Source organism: Sylvia atricapilla, chromosome 2, assembly GCF_009819655.1.
Source record: "Sylvia atricapilla isolate bSylAtr1 chromosome 2, bSylAtr1.pri, whole genome shotgun sequence".
NCBI classification, from domain to species: Eukaryota; Metazoa; Chordata; class Aves; order Passeriformes; family Sylviidae; genus Sylvia; species Sylvia atricapilla.
The window spans coordinates 44,296,833-44,312,138 of NC_089141.1; the positions used below are offsets into that span (position 1 = coordinate 44,296,833).

The 15,306-nt window shown below is 36.7% G+C and overlaps 1 protein-coding gene across 2 annotated transcripts in view; it reads left to right on the forward strand.

Moving 5' to 3' along the window:
* The window catches only part of TNFRSF19 (TNF receptor superfamily member 19), a 57,402-nt gene extending 46,500 nt beyond the window's left edge, over window positions 1-10,902 (forward strand). For both annotated transcript variants that reach the window (XM_066313072.1, XM_066313073.1), the window contains exons 6-10: window positions 1,339-1,503; window positions 2,778-2,903; window positions 3,639-3,741; window positions 5,800-6,194; window positions 8,604-10,902. In XM_066313072.1, coding sequence (XP_066169169.1) covers window positions 1,339-1,503; window positions 2,778-2,903; window positions 3,639-3,741; window positions 5,800-6,187 — 782 coding nt within the window. In that variant the 3' untranslated portion in view covers window positions 6,188-6,194; window positions 8,604-10,902. The remainder of the gene's footprint in view (window positions 1-1,338; window positions 1,504-2,777; window positions 2,904-3,638; window positions 3,742-5,799; window positions 6,195-8,603) is intronic.
* The last annotated feature ends 4,404 nt before the right edge of the window (window positions 10,903-15,306 follow it).

The following is a 15,306-nucleotide window of genomic DNA, read 5'->3' on the forward strand; positions in this document are numbered from 1 at the left end:
CATTAAGTGGTCTAAAGTCTTAGAATTAGGTCAATTTTTCAAAATACCTTGGTTTTGGTAATCCCTGTAGGGATTATAACAAAGTAGTATGGTATCACAAACCCTTTGGTGCCCATTTTTGATGTGTGTAGAGGAAATACCATAATAACTATTGCAGCAGATTATTCCTGAGTTATACAATGCCACTGATTGCACTAAGCTAGGAAGTTTTCTCCTGCCACTATGAAATTGCAGTAGCAATATTGAACAATTGTATTTATGTACAGTTTGATTAGTGGTTTTATTATACTCTGGCAGACATTTATATCACAATTTAAGCTTATGATTGCGTGAGCATTAGGATATTACAGTCTTGAAGTTTCAACCAAATATTTTCTGGGGTAGATAAGCACAGTAACTTATTTTTGTAAGTAAGTAAAATATAGTTTGTGGTTTCTTAAAATTTCATAGAAGTACTCTGTGTTTTATTCATTTTTCTCATTGAATTAGGGGGACTTGAAAGTAGATTGAAATAGGTAGGCTGTCAAAATTCATAGGTTGTTTAAAAAATTTAATTTTTAAATACATAATTTAAGACTATTTCAACCGTTGTCATTAAAGGTTTGATCCTTTAAAAAGATTTTTCAGTTTCCACTTCTAGGTGAAAACATTTGTAGCACGAAACATTGCTTAAGTCTTCACTAATTTGGGTATAAAGTCAACCTGTTGAATGTTGACTAGAGGCATTATCTAGTATTTTTAAAAAAACCCAAACAACCAAACAACCAAACAAATCTCAAGAAAAAGAGTTGGCAGAGTTGAAATCCTGGGCTTGATTTGGAAATGATCATGGTGTCATGACATATGCAACAAAGCAGGATCATAATTCTGACAGCATTTGAACTTCTGTGGTTGTCTCAGGGCCCAGAAAGTTTCCATATTAAGGGAAGTTCATGTATTTGTGACTCCCTCTAGTGGACCACTGTCTCAACTCTACACTAGGAAATGTTCTCCATATTAAATCCATGTGACATTAAACATTCAGATGTCTTTGTTTTCATGGGGAAGATCTGACTCCATTCTCATGGACACTCTGAATGTGTTTGTGTGCGTCTCTACTCATTACTGCAAAATTTGCAATGTATCTTTTCTAAGATTCCTTGTCATACTGAGGGTGCTGATTATATCTGTCTATATGTGCAACTAATGTTGCATGTATAAATACATTCTCTTTTTTTCAAAGAATGTTCTATTTTTTTCTGTGCCAAAAACCTCTTCTGTTTCTCAGACTTTCATTTACATTACTATATTCTGGAATTTTCTGCAGTTTGCCTTCATTATTATTTAATTATATTTCAGGTACCACCAAGGTAAATCTTGTGAAGATCCCTTCAACTGCTTCCAGTCCTCGAGACACTGCTCTGGCAGCTGTTATCTGCAGTGCACTTGCAACAGTGCTCTTGGCTCTTCTCATCCTTTGTGTTATCTACTGCAAGAGGCAGTTCATGGAGAAGAAACCAAGCTGTGAGTTTCCAGTTATTACTATATTTTGGTGATGTTTATAGAGTGGTATTAGTTTGGCAGATCTCCCTGTAAGTAAAGAAATGAAATGTCTACATCATTTAAGCAAGTTTAGCACTGGGATGGTCAATGTAGCAGAGCCCAGGACTCCATCCAAGTTTGCCAGCTCAGTGTGGAAGTTTCAGCTGGTACTGAGCAAATGCTGTGTAAATGCCCAGAAACACTCCAATTGCCTCAATTCCATGCCATACTCTGCTAGATGCTCCACAAATATGTGTGGACCATTCATGACCCAAGATGGGACATTACAGAGTTGCAATGTCAGTGTGGAAATACCAGTTTGGAAGATCTGTGCATCACAATGCTATTGTGAAACACGGATTAGGTCATCAAGATAATGAATGTGACCAGTGTAGATGAGAGATTTGTCCTTAAAAGTTTTGGTTTTATGGGCATATTCAAGATGAATTAAATGCCAAAGACAGACTTGTAAACTTCTTTTAATTCCTTAACAGCTCATCAATGTAATTTGTTTATAATAAACATTTTTCTGCCTCCTAATTTAAAATAAGAAAGAAAAAAGTGAAAAGCACTCTAGTTCCCACTTTTAGTTTTATAAAACTTTTATTAAAATATGTTTATAGCATCTAATGAACCATGGATGCCAAACAAGAATACTGTCTGGAATGAATTGATGCTTTATGAATTATTACTGCTGTCAGCACAAGCAGAAATTAAAAGGTTTACCGAGACATCGTAAGAATTGTTCCTAACCTAGAATTTGCTTTACATGAGTTTTGAGAAATTCTGACACAGTGAATTCAGACTTCATTTAGTGAAGTGCAGTAACTTGTTTGCCTTGGCCGACAATTACAGAGATTAAAGGAAGTCTGCTGTTAATATAAAGCTCTTTAAGATAATATAAACAAAATCCCAGTGGCTGAAAGCTGACTCTGGAAAATTTCAGATGGGAATCACTGAGAATCATTAAACACTGGAAAAAATGTAACCGTGAATAAGATATACTCTCAAATCATCAAAATGAGAGCAGATGTCTTCGTAGAAGAGGCGGTAGTTGAACCAGCTGTTCCAGGGTTTGTTGCAAAATCTGTGGTTTACATTATTGGAAGCCACATGGTCACTGTGGATCTTTCAATTGGAAAATGTATGGACATGTTTTATAGCATGACATTTGCACATTCTGTGCAGATAGATGGCTCTGAGCAGGAGAAAGGGTAACACTTACTGACATAGATTTTTATTCACTTTGTTTGAAGGGTCTCTGAGATCACAAGACATTCACTACAATGGCTCTGAATTATCATGTTTTGATAGACCACGGCTAAGTGAATATGACCACAGAACATGTTGCCAGTGCCAAAGAAGTACATCACAGACATGTGGTATGTTAGGTCTACTGAAAGGTGACTTTATTTTATCTAACACTTGAGTTGTGACAATTGAATTTAACTGCAGAACTAAAACTGTTGAACTACCCTTTTTCCTAGGCTAATTTCTTAATAAGCAGAAAGGATTTTTAAGTAGCTATTTGGAGCTTTATTCCTGTATTCATTTCAATGACTTCACTTGAAAAAAAATTAAAATGTCTGCCTCATTTATTTCTGATAAAAATAGCTGCATTTGGCTTTGAGACTTAAACTGGTGTGAAGGACTTACCAGAGAGTATCTAAGAACGTGGTATGAATACTAAAGGATGTTGACGACCTGGACAATTCAAATCATTGCCATTTTGAGAAGTCATATCAGAACAGATGCATTAAAAAAATACATCATTTAACACAAAACCACAGGCTTAAATATCATCGTGATAGCTTAACTCAGAATGCTTCCACTTATGTGTATTCAACTGAGAAGAAAATTAATTTTTAAAAATAGGGGGTTTAGTGGCCGGCTTCTATGTTGTTCCTGGAGGAAGAACTTGATATTTATAAATATTTCGATTTTAAAGGAATAAAGATGTTTTTTAAAAATGTTTTTACAGCAAGAAATCTCTTTTCTCAATCCATGTATTATAATGTAACTGCATAACTAATACTCAAGTTTGAAAAAGAACAGATACTAAATTTATTCAGAGTTTTGAGAGTTTTAACACTGTTAAATTAATTTTCATTCCTTAGGACCAGTTCACTTGATTCCCTCACTGTGCTGTGATGAAACCTGTAGCATGGAGCACAGCAGCCACAGTTGTGCTTTCCACTCACAGACCACGCTCAATGAAAGGTAAATTAGTTTTACAAATGTGTATTAAACATGAAGTATTTTTTAATGCAGTCAAATTGATATTTATACAGAGACAAGAGCTGCTTGAAGTGGAATGAGGGATTTTGATGAGCTCTACCCAGATCATCCCATGTTGTGCCAGAATAGGTTTATGGTGAAAAAATTAAGTATTACTTAGTAAATGCTGACTTGGTCCATGGGTTTCTCTGAAGAAGTGGCTTCTCTCACAAGCAGATAATGTTCCTTTTACTCTGTGGCACCTTAGAGGCTTTGGCCACCCCCTCTTCTGCTAATGCTTAGCAAGTTGCTGCATAAACCCATGAATGTGGGGGGACTGAGGTACAGTTCACAAGTAGCATGAAGTTTGGTTTTTTTTTTAAGGAACTCTTTAGGACTGCAAGATTTGAAATATGTATTATTTCTGAATTTCTAGCACACTTTTACCTTTGTTTTCTCCCAGTCAGCTGAGTGTAAGTGTAGTAGTAGAGTAGTTACTTTTACAGCAAGTCTATGAGCTAAATATATAAAATTTATGGTGTCCTTCAGAGTTTCCTGGTTACATATTTAACACAGGATGTATTTATTTCTTTTAGCTAGAATTTCCATATAAGGTTTAATTTGGTCTTCAGCTGTTTTGTTCTTCTGGCTGCATGTAACTAAAAATGTAGAGGCAGCTTCTTCATAAGTATTGTTTGTGCAAGGTGACTTAACGACCTAAGTACAAATATCTAAGTTTTCTATAACAACTTGTTTAAATACCAATGAACTTGAGTCATCCTTGTGTACCACTAGGGCTGACAAATTGAGAGCTGTGTACTTTTTGAGGAATCTTTTGGTTAAGGCTTTAAAATTAACTGTAATATTCATGCTATGTGGACATCAAAGATCCTGTGGTTCCTTCCAGTAGAAATGGAGCTTGTGCCAATTTCCTTTGCCAGAATAATGTATTTCCTTCAATTGTGGTGCAATGTCCTGACTTTTGGCCTCATCTCTGAAAATGCTTTGTGTGTATATCAAAGCTATTAAAGCATCATGTTTTGGAAATGAGTAAGGCTACTTAAAACTGTTATAGGCATCTTAATGTGGGACAAGTTTTGTCACACTGCGTATCACACAATATAGCCTTTGCATTTTTAAAAATCTGTTGATGGTTTTTAGAAATAAAACATATTGGTGTAACTTCCTGGTTTTGTTAACACTTCTTTTGGTGTATATATAGTGAAAAACACTACTGGACTTTCAACAGTGTTTGGCACATGTGGCTATTATCATGCACTTTTAATACACTTGAGATAGATAATACTGAGTTTCCATTTCGATTATCTTCCATTTTCCATAAAATAAAAATAATGCCTGCTCTTCTTCAATATTATGTCCTTTCCATGTAAAAGAGAATAGAAGAGAAAATTTTTTTTGCACTTTGAAGGCTAGACAGAACAAACTGAAAAATCTGAAGTGAATGAGTTTTCAGTTTTAAAGCAAACACAAAGTTTCAAGAAGCCTTGTTGGCTGTTCCATTCTCCCACATTCTTCCCATTTGACGCCACTTTGTTTAATTCCATGAGATATTTGTCTATCTACAGTTTGGGGGAGAAAAAAACCCTAACCAGCCAAGCCCCTCCCTGATGTTGAAGATTTTAGACTCTGCTCAATCATCTTTGTTGCTGCACTTTAAGCCTGTTACATCTTAATACTCCCCTCTCCATGCACTGAGGAAAAAAAAAGTCTTTCTTCTTTGTGACAGTGTTTGTATCTGAACACTACTATAGTATTTTTTGTCATAATCCTGACCCTGAACAACTCCAGCTGTAGTTCATGTTTTGTGGAATCCTAGATTTACTGTCTGAAGCAGTGTTCACCAGTGCTTTTGTCATTTCCAGGCAAAGAACAAAATGTATTCCTTCTCAAAAGAATTAGTTTGTACAGGATGTCCCTAGAGTATTATATAACCCTGTTAAACTTTTTGAAATCCCTTTAATTATGAATGATCAGTAATTAAAATACTGATAGTATTTTCTGGAATGCTTTGTAAACCATGTGCCTTTTATCCTTCTGCAGAGCTTCTGATTCTGTTGGAGAAATGATTCCTGCTTTCCTTGGTTCTCTTTCACATTCTACCTACGGAGACATTCCAGATGCTTGGCCTCTTATGCAAAACTCAGCTTGTTGTGACAGCATTTCCATCTCTGAATCATATTCAGAACTGGCTGGAGGATCTGCAAAATCCTGCAGCCCTGAGACTGAAAATGCAGCCGCTGTTGAATTGGATAATAACCAGGAACTAAGTGAAATACTTATTTCAGCTAAGGCTCTTGATGGAAATGTTGCAAAGTCCTTTGAAATCTCCGAACACAGAACATGCATGGAGGTTTCATCACTTCAGAACTCGGTGACTGCTGAAAGCCAGCCAAAATGTAATGGAACAACAAATGACTCTACGGACTGATAAAGAGGTAAAAAACATAACTACAAAGGAATGAGAATGAGTGCTCCAGGCATGTACAACTAGATAAAAATAGAATTGTAAGAAGTTGTAGGGTTATATTTCTCCATAGGTTACACCTAGCTATTGCTGAAATAAATTAAACCTCTTCAAGAGTTTGAGCAGTTTCACGTTTTTAAATCATTAACTGAATTTGAAAGGTGTAATTATGCAAACTTTGGTGTTGAAATAATATTAACCAGAATACAAGGGGAAGGTCTGTACACCAGTCAGCTTTTATCAAGGAATTTTTTTATTATATTTCAAGGGAAAAATTCAGTTTAATAATCTTATGAGCCTCACTGTGTGAGGCTAGCCTTTGTTTATGAGTGAGAACTGAGGAATTGACTTTGCTTATTGCAAACAAAGCATAAAAGATGTACAAGTGTTCCTCTACAAATATTTACAAAGCCTTTCTGTGGAGTTATTGCAGTAGAAGTGGAAACACAAGAGAATCTCAAATGCCTTATAACGCCATTTATATTCCCATGTCATCAGATAAAACATTATAAATTAGTCCACAAAATGCAAATTTATCTATAAAAGCTCAGAGAAAATAGAGGTCTGAGGTCAAAATGCGAAGAGGTGATAAACAACTGTCTATATGACAGTGGAACTCTAGCAAAAAATCACTCTGCTACTGCTTCATCATTATATATTTTTGAATATTAGCTGTGTTCCATATCTTTAAAATGGAATGTTCTACTTTTGGAAGCAATCTGGAGCCTCGAGTAACTCATCTGTGAAAGGATCCCAAATTATGACCTGTGTGCTGATGGCAAGTGATGTTGTTACTCCAGGCTTATGCAGGCTGTGGAAAGCTGAAACAGTCTCCTGTGCATGAACTGAGAGGCAGGACCACAAGAAGTTTCCACTAATATTAATAATACACCAAACTTAATTAAGAAAATTATGCTATCTGTAATTATGAAAATTTTGGGCCATCTGCAGAATTAAAACTGCATCCCTTTGATCCTCTTCCATTTGGTTGGCATTAACACTTTTGTGTTACTCCTAAATATGAAGTAGAAAGTAATTAGTGTTTAGCAAAAACCACACATATTCTGAAAACATGTAAGTGAAATAGTTTCTTTGTAAATCCAGCCTGAATTATTTAGGTGACATTGTCAAGAGGAGGAAGGGGAAGGGAACTGACTGTTAAATCAAGAATTGTTTTGCCATTGACTTCAATGGAACTTGTCACCCTGAAAATCTGCTGCTGTCACTGACGATACCAGCCTTATGCAGGTGGCACATATTTCTCTCAATGTATTATTTACAGTGTTGAGTTCTGTCTGTAACAATGCTGCCCGTGTGTCAGATAGCAGCACTGAGAGTTTTATTTTTGTGTGTGCCCAGTATCATTTGGTGACAGTTGTATTCTGGAGCTGCATGTAGGAAGGGACAGTGACATGGATATGACTTCAGATCTCAACACTGCTAGTTCCTGACAGTTCTTAATATTTTAAGGGAATACATTTCCATATTAACAAGATTTTAAAAATCAGAAGTTTGTAGGTGTTTTCCCACCAAACCATGCATCAACTTCAGAGGTATGCGATTAATATTATTGAAGAGTTTTCTTAGATCAAAAGAACCACAGAATTTCAAAATATGACTCCAAAAATCGGCTTTTATTTCGCTATACTCGTTATGGTATATGAACTGGAAATTTTCTCATTGATACTTGTGTGTAAGGAGACAGCTTTTCTAGCATCTAAAATGTATGCTTTGACAGTTTTCTGCTGCCCTCTGTTACTACTGAGATTTGTGTATAACTTTGAATACTCAAGGTCTTCAGGAGGGTTAAGTTTTTCTTCATTTTTTTTCCCTAGAATAGACCCTACTGATTCATTTTGTACAATTTCTCCCTATTCAGACTCTACAGTGCGTCATTATATGTGCATTTTTGGCAGAAAAATTTCAGTAGTGTTTGTGGGACAGAACCAGGACTAGGCTTACTTGAGATATATTTTCAGGATGAACACTGGCCAGCTGTACAACTCCAAGACAATTATTTCATCTCAGTCTATAGCATTTTCTTCCATCTGCTCTTTATCTTCCATGTCTTTTTGAAATATTTTGAGGCAAGGATAGTCTTTGTACTGCCTCTGGATGTATTACAGTCTAGCATAGGTCAATGTTTTATTATTTTTCAAAAGAATAACATAAAATCAGAAAATAGCTTATTTTTATATATGTACACACAAGTGTAAGCTTTTTAATGTGGGTTTTAATACAGGTTTAATCTTCAGGTTTAAGTGAATTTTACAGCAAACAGTAAGTATACCTCTACCCTTTTAGTGTTTAGTCAAACATTGAAGTACATGCAGATTTCTTATGAATTTATGTAACCACTCTCCTGTCACTTGTTTTTTAGGGACTGAAGCTATTTCTCTCAGCACTAAAGCTGAATGCTTCCCTTACACTCCCCTGCTGATCCTCATCAAACATAGTCTGGTCTTCAGTGTTGCATGGTTTCCAAGCCAGCTGGGAAAAAATGTCATCATTTCACACCTTCTGAGCAGTTGTGTCTGAGCTGTGACAGCTGGGAAGTTAAACTTCAAGGAACATCCTTTGAAGACTCTGAAAGTGGATTTATGACCTTTTCAATCTCTTTTTGCCTTTCTTCAGAATCTCAAAACATATAATGGAGGGAGCTTAATAATGTAGGCAAATACAGCAAGAAATAAAAATACTTTAGTGTGTTTAGGAGGGGTCTCAAATAAGGCTCCAGGTGTCAGAAGATGTGGGACAACATGGTGCCAGTTTATCTGCCTGCAGATTTGTGCATGAATTAGGATATTTTTTTCCTTCTGGTTCTAATTTTAAATAATATTCCTGCTATTGAAGGATGGATTAAAAAATCCATTTCTGTTTATAAAAGGATCACCTATTAATAAAGTGAAGCTTTTATGATGTATTACATTATAGTCAATAAGCTAGTTTGGGGAGTTAGAGAATTAGCATGTTACAGTACATTTGGTTGAAGCCCCTCCATCCAATTATTACATTTTTGGGAGGTGGCATTGTTCTGTTAAGTGTAGCTGGAGATTAGCTTTAAATTAGATTTAGTTTAATGAAGGTCAGACATATAGATAAGGATATTGTGTTTAATTAGTAATCTCAGTATTGGAATACAGCACTTCTTGTCATAGCATATAATTTTGAATGTGGAAATAATTGTAATAAACTGTCAAATCAAAATGTTAGACTATAGCAGATGTGCCATGAAAGTATTTATACAGTGAGACTGTTACCAAGATTTTTTTTATTAATGCATTATTTTTAAGGGTCAAGTTCTGTGGTGAACTAATTCATTAATTTAGGAGTTCCTTTCATTCAAGACACTGTCTGTCTCACTGTGGTTCCATGTCAATTCAGATTTTCCACACAAAATATAAAAAGCTGTTTGGTTTATCACATCCCTTAATATCTTTTTTTTTTCCAGCTATTTCCTTCCCTAAAATAGTTTTTGCTTCCGTGGATAATCGCAGTAACCTCTACTGGATTCATTACACTCAACAGGCTCACACTTGTCTCTAATGAACTCTAGCAATTATTCCTTAAAGTACTCAATGTGCCTTAACTAAAGCAAAGCAATCAGCAAAACAGATGCAAATTGGCAATAAATATTACTCATCTTTCCATACGTGGTTTGTGTGGCAATGGAAATGTTGAGACAGTATTCAAGAAGCCATTATGGAAAAAGACTTTTGCTTTGAAGCACACACAGGAAGGCTGGACCTGCACAAGGATAGCTAAAAACAGTACAGGCAGCCATGGCAGAGAGATGCTCCAGCTCCTCACAGTGAGATAATTCATTTGTGCAACAGCCATGAATAACAGTTCCCAAATTCAAACCTAAGTCAATAAGTTACCCAAGGGATTTTTTGCTGTCGTTTGGTTTGGTGTCTTAAGTAGTAGGTACCATCTTTTGGTCACTGATGGAATAATAGGCAGTTACACAGTACAATTACTCAGATAAATACCTTCACACATATATTTAAATATGAGTAGTTTTGAATAATTTCTTTGTATACTTTCATACATTTAAGAAGTTACAAAACATTATTTTTCACTACATTTGCATGAAGAGATGTGTGCTTCTTTGTATATACCTTGTAAATAGAAAAAAATCCAATGTGCATTTCAGTCTATGGCAAAATATTTTTAGAACATACGGAGATTTAATTTTTCACTAATAACAGTTCTTGAAAAAGCAATGTTCAAAAATTTTGCCAGCATCTGCCACAGTATGTTTTCCCATTAGAATTTAAACTTTGTTTTACCCAGCAACCCTAGAGAAAGATACTCTTTTTTTTCTTTTTTTTTTCTTTTTTTTTTCTATTTTTTTTTTTTTTTTAATGAGTGAAAGCTTGAGAGCAAATTGGGAGGAAAAAATTTAGAGCGTCTTTTTTAAATATATGTGTATATTTTGTGTATACTTTCTTTCTTAATTTAACCAAATTGGTCTTTTGTATATTGCCTGTGGCAAGCTATGTTGTACATGCCAATAGAAAACATCCACTATCACTGCATTTAGACTGCCCACATGTCAAGTCTAGGGACTTACAGTGCTGTTTTAAATACTCCTTTAACAAATGTAAATTAAAATCTTGTATAAATTGTTTTGTAATACTTTTTCTACTTGTGAATAAAACATTACGTGAACCAGTCTTGGTTTGTTGACCTCAAATTAAGAATAGCTTTCTGTACAAATTTAGTGATGAATTCTTCTAATACTTTGAGAATTCCATAGTGGTGTTATTATATTAAGGTTACGGTAGATTTCAGTGCATCTTTGATGTTACTGCTAAACTGCAAATATCTCAAGACATTCTTCAAGGAGGATGACCCTGAGGAAGCAGTAAGTTACCATCAATGCTTAAAATCATTGTGCTTCAAAGCTGTTAAAAAATTCTGCTTCTCAAAAAAGGGGGCGAAGGGAAGCAGGGGGAAAAAAGACAAATTGCTGTCTCTACAATGTCTTAGAAAAGTGCTGCTCCACAGCACTAGGTTATTTCAGACAAGACAGAGAAGCAAATAATGAGAGGAGCTCTATTTTTGAAGCAGGATTGGAGTCATGGCCCCAGTTTAAATGATTAAGAAAGAAATGGCACCGTCTGACTGACAAGAGTAGAAGACTGAGAAGAAAGAGTAATTTGATAATTGCATAAAATTGGTCCTTACCATAAAGCCATAAGCAGTGACTGCAAACTGAATCCAGATAGGGATTAGAGATAACATAAAGCCAGGGTGCTTGTGCTGGAGTGTGATAGCACTCTTGATTTTGGGGAGAGACTCAAAAGCTGCTCTGTCCCTGTCTCTGGTTTAGTTGAGCAAATTTCACATTAGTTCTTCTCTGTGTAATGCTGTTATTTCTACATTTTTTTAAATACATAATTCAGAGCTTAACTGGGGATCACCTGCCCAAAATATCAAGGACTCCTGATACCCCTGTGTCCATGTGCTGCCCTCCTGAGCAGTCTTCTACTTGTTTTCTGCTGTGACTGTCACAAGTGGCAGCAGTTCACGTGCCCAGCCCACAAGAGTGTCCGTGGAGTTCACTTGGAGGTCTGCAAGTCTGCGTAGCAGCACGTGCTGTGCTTGGGAGGTCACTCTGTGCCAAGACAGGATTTCTGTGACTCTCAGCACTTCCAGGATTGCAATGGAGTGCTCCTGACAAAAATTTAAAAAAATATAATCAGTAAACAAACAGGAATTGGAGAACAGATATTAAGTCTATCTGGAAACAAAGTACAACTCAGAACACATGACATACATGACCACAAAATCTGCAAAAACATTTGCTCATATCAATTACTATATAAATCTTATTAACAAGGCTGCAATTTTCCATCCAAGCTTTCCAGAAATCTACAAAAAAACCAACCCACCCACCCGAAAATCTTTTCCCTGCTTGCATTGCTATTCAGTACAACACTATTTCCTGTCTTTTCTACAAGGTAGACCAAGCCCTTAATCCAGTGCTCCTCATCCTACCGGGAGTTGGAGATCACATGGCTTTTCCCTTTGTTGTGGTCTCTTTGAGGGCCTTTGGTTTGCATTCCTATGAAGTCCCTCCAAGCAACAACCTCCACGCATTAAATTAATCCTCTCACTGTCTTTGGTGAGGGAGGTTTAGGTCGCTACCTGCAGCACATTCCAGCGCAGACACTGCTGCTTTGTTTGGTCCTTTTAAAAAAGGGGGATTGAAGGAGGGTGCAGTGTTTTATCAGGCATGGAGCAAGCTGAGGCTGGGCACTGCAGAGCAGAGCCACACAATGCACACTTTGTGCTGGCAGGGTGCAATTTAATCCATATTTCATTTTGGCCTGAGAGATGGTAAAACCCATTTGCTCTTCACATAGCAGCAATGAGCCATTTTGATTATATCTGATAAGGTAGCACTTTCAATAGGATAAAAATAATCATGGGTGGATTTGCTGGGGAGCCTGCTGGTTTCCACAACAGCAGTGAATGATGGGATTAGAGGAAATGTTTTCTAATAGCCTACTGATGGAGAGGGTGGAAGATTGGGGGCACACTGAGGCTTCCACACAGAAGCACAGCTTCAACAGCAGGGTCAGCCAAGTAAGACTGAGGGGTTTTTCCCATCATTTGGTTTGCTAAATCCTTATCACAGTTGGATTATTTTCTTTTTTTTTTCCCCTCTTTTTTGGTTGATTTCACAAAAGGAGATTTGACTTGTTCAAAAGGTTATAAATGACATTTTTCTAAAGCATTGCTGAAAAAGCAGACAAAAAGAGAAGGCAGCTTTTAAGAAAGTGCTTCCCCTGAGCCTCAGCCTTTGTGGAATTTTTAATTTCTTTTGCCCAGGTCTCAGTCTCAGGATGCACAACTCACATGCTATTTAGCATGCAAAAATTCCCCTGAGTATAGCAGCTAATATATCAAAATCTGGTTGTAACCAACAGTTTAAGGGAGAGCACTGATTTACCACTTAGAAAAAAACCCATTGGAATTCCAGAGATCATTTTGATTTGCCCCAGATCTGTATCACACAGTTCATTGGAACATAATGATAAACTATAAATACAGAATGTGTGCAAAATAATAAACTTGTCACCTTGCACGTGACCTGAGGCAGGGCATTGTCCAGGTCAGTTGGTAGTTTTATTCCTAAATCCTAAACTTGAGGAAATTACAGAACACTATGGACCAATTCAGAGGAGACCTGTACACCACCCAAGCACTTATTCTGCATGTGGCAGAGATTACAAAATGAACTGAGAACATAAAAAAAAAAGAAAAAAAGTACTAAAGGTTCTGTTTCAACTTTTTAAAATGCTTTTTAGCCCAGGCATCCAGTGTCCTAGACATTTCATAGGCCAATATGGAAGCCTTAGGGGGGAAAAAATGTTCCACACAATGAGTGTTCCATAGACCAATATTGAAAAAAATGGCAGCAGCAGAGGTTATTTGCTATCAAAATAAGAATGAGTAAAGGAGATCTAGCTTTTAGTGAAAAAAAAAAAAAAAAAAAAAAAAAAAAAAAAAAAAAAAAAGGAAGTAAAAGGGGCTATTACATTGCAAAACAGACTTTAAAACCCAAAGTAAAGCACTAGTCCACAGCCACCTTACTTCCTTACTTCTCTAACTTCATGTTCACCTAAACACACATAAACTCTGCAGCAGCCCAAAGCAAAATGAGGCAGATCTGCAATCAGCAGAGTGACAGCATTGACCATGCCAGTTTTGTCCATACCTTGCAAATGTGCTTTCTTGCATATTGATGTTGATTCCACCAACATCAGGTAGCTGAGTTTAGCCTGAAGAAATTCAGCAGCAGGTACCAGCTTGGCCATTTGTTTGGCCTTCTGTTGTCTCTCTGTTTCAAGACAAAAAAGAAAGATTTTTACCAACCTGGTGCTGGTTTATGTTGTTAGATACAACAGTAGTTGTGTTCCTTTATCAGTTTCAGCTTTATTAAACCTTATCCTTAAAGATGCTCAGCAATTGAAGTTAAGGAGACACTGCACCAGTGCAAGAATGAGAATATCTTTGACTGTAATACCAAAACAGACCCATAATATCCCAGCAAATAACACTTGCATTTTGTCAAAATTCATCACACTTTTTTGATATTTTGTGACTACAAAGAGACCTAAGTCCTTGATCAAAAAAATGTATACACCTTGACAAAATGCTGTGAAAACTCACATAAGGAAGTTTTCTTGGGGAAGGTTTGTGCAGCTAGTCTTCATGTTAAACCCTCAATCTAATGAAATCCTCAATTTAAGCTGTACCTTTAGACATACTTTAAACTTTGGAGTTTATCCAAATCTGTTGCTTACTCAAGGAGGACCAATCAACTTTTTATGGGCAAGAACTACCTCAAAGTTATCTTCATACACTGTTTTTCAACTGGCAGAACAGATGGACTCAGGCAGAAGAGACTCTAAATGTTTTAGGTGATAAAATGCCTATTGTATTGATGGGTTAATAGAAGCAGGCCCTGTGTGTTCAGCCTTCTCAATACAATGAGAGAAACTGTGGGATGTGAAGGAAGAGCTCAAGAATGCCATAAATTACATCTCCTGTGGCTTTTCAGCAACAAATAAACAGTGTTGGAGTTTATTCAAGGTGTTGTAGTAGGAGATTCCTGAAAAGCACCTGAGTGCCAGATGATGTCTCCTAATACACAGAGTCACTGAGGAGGGCTTGAGGCATTTATGCCCTAGATGCTTGCTTTTCCTAAAGAAATCTTTTTGTTGCCTTTCTGCAGCGAGGGGACTCTGGGCAATGGGGGCAGCAGCAGCAGCAGCTGCAGGAGGCAGGGGAGAACAGGGAGCAGCACTGGCACCACACTACTGCACTAGCACACTGCTGCCTCTTGCTGCTGATTTCCCTCTGCAAGTCTAGAGGTGCACACGTAAGCTGTAAAAGTGCTTGGAAGCCCCAAAATCCCCAAAGATGCAATATTGCACCTTCTGCAGATATATCAGAGTTGTATCTGCAGCAGCTGAGAGAGGTAAGTAAAAAAAAAATTAATAGCATTTGTTAGCTGACCCAAAAACAGCTAAAGGGTTTGGGCTCAAGGCCTCCTTGGATCTGCT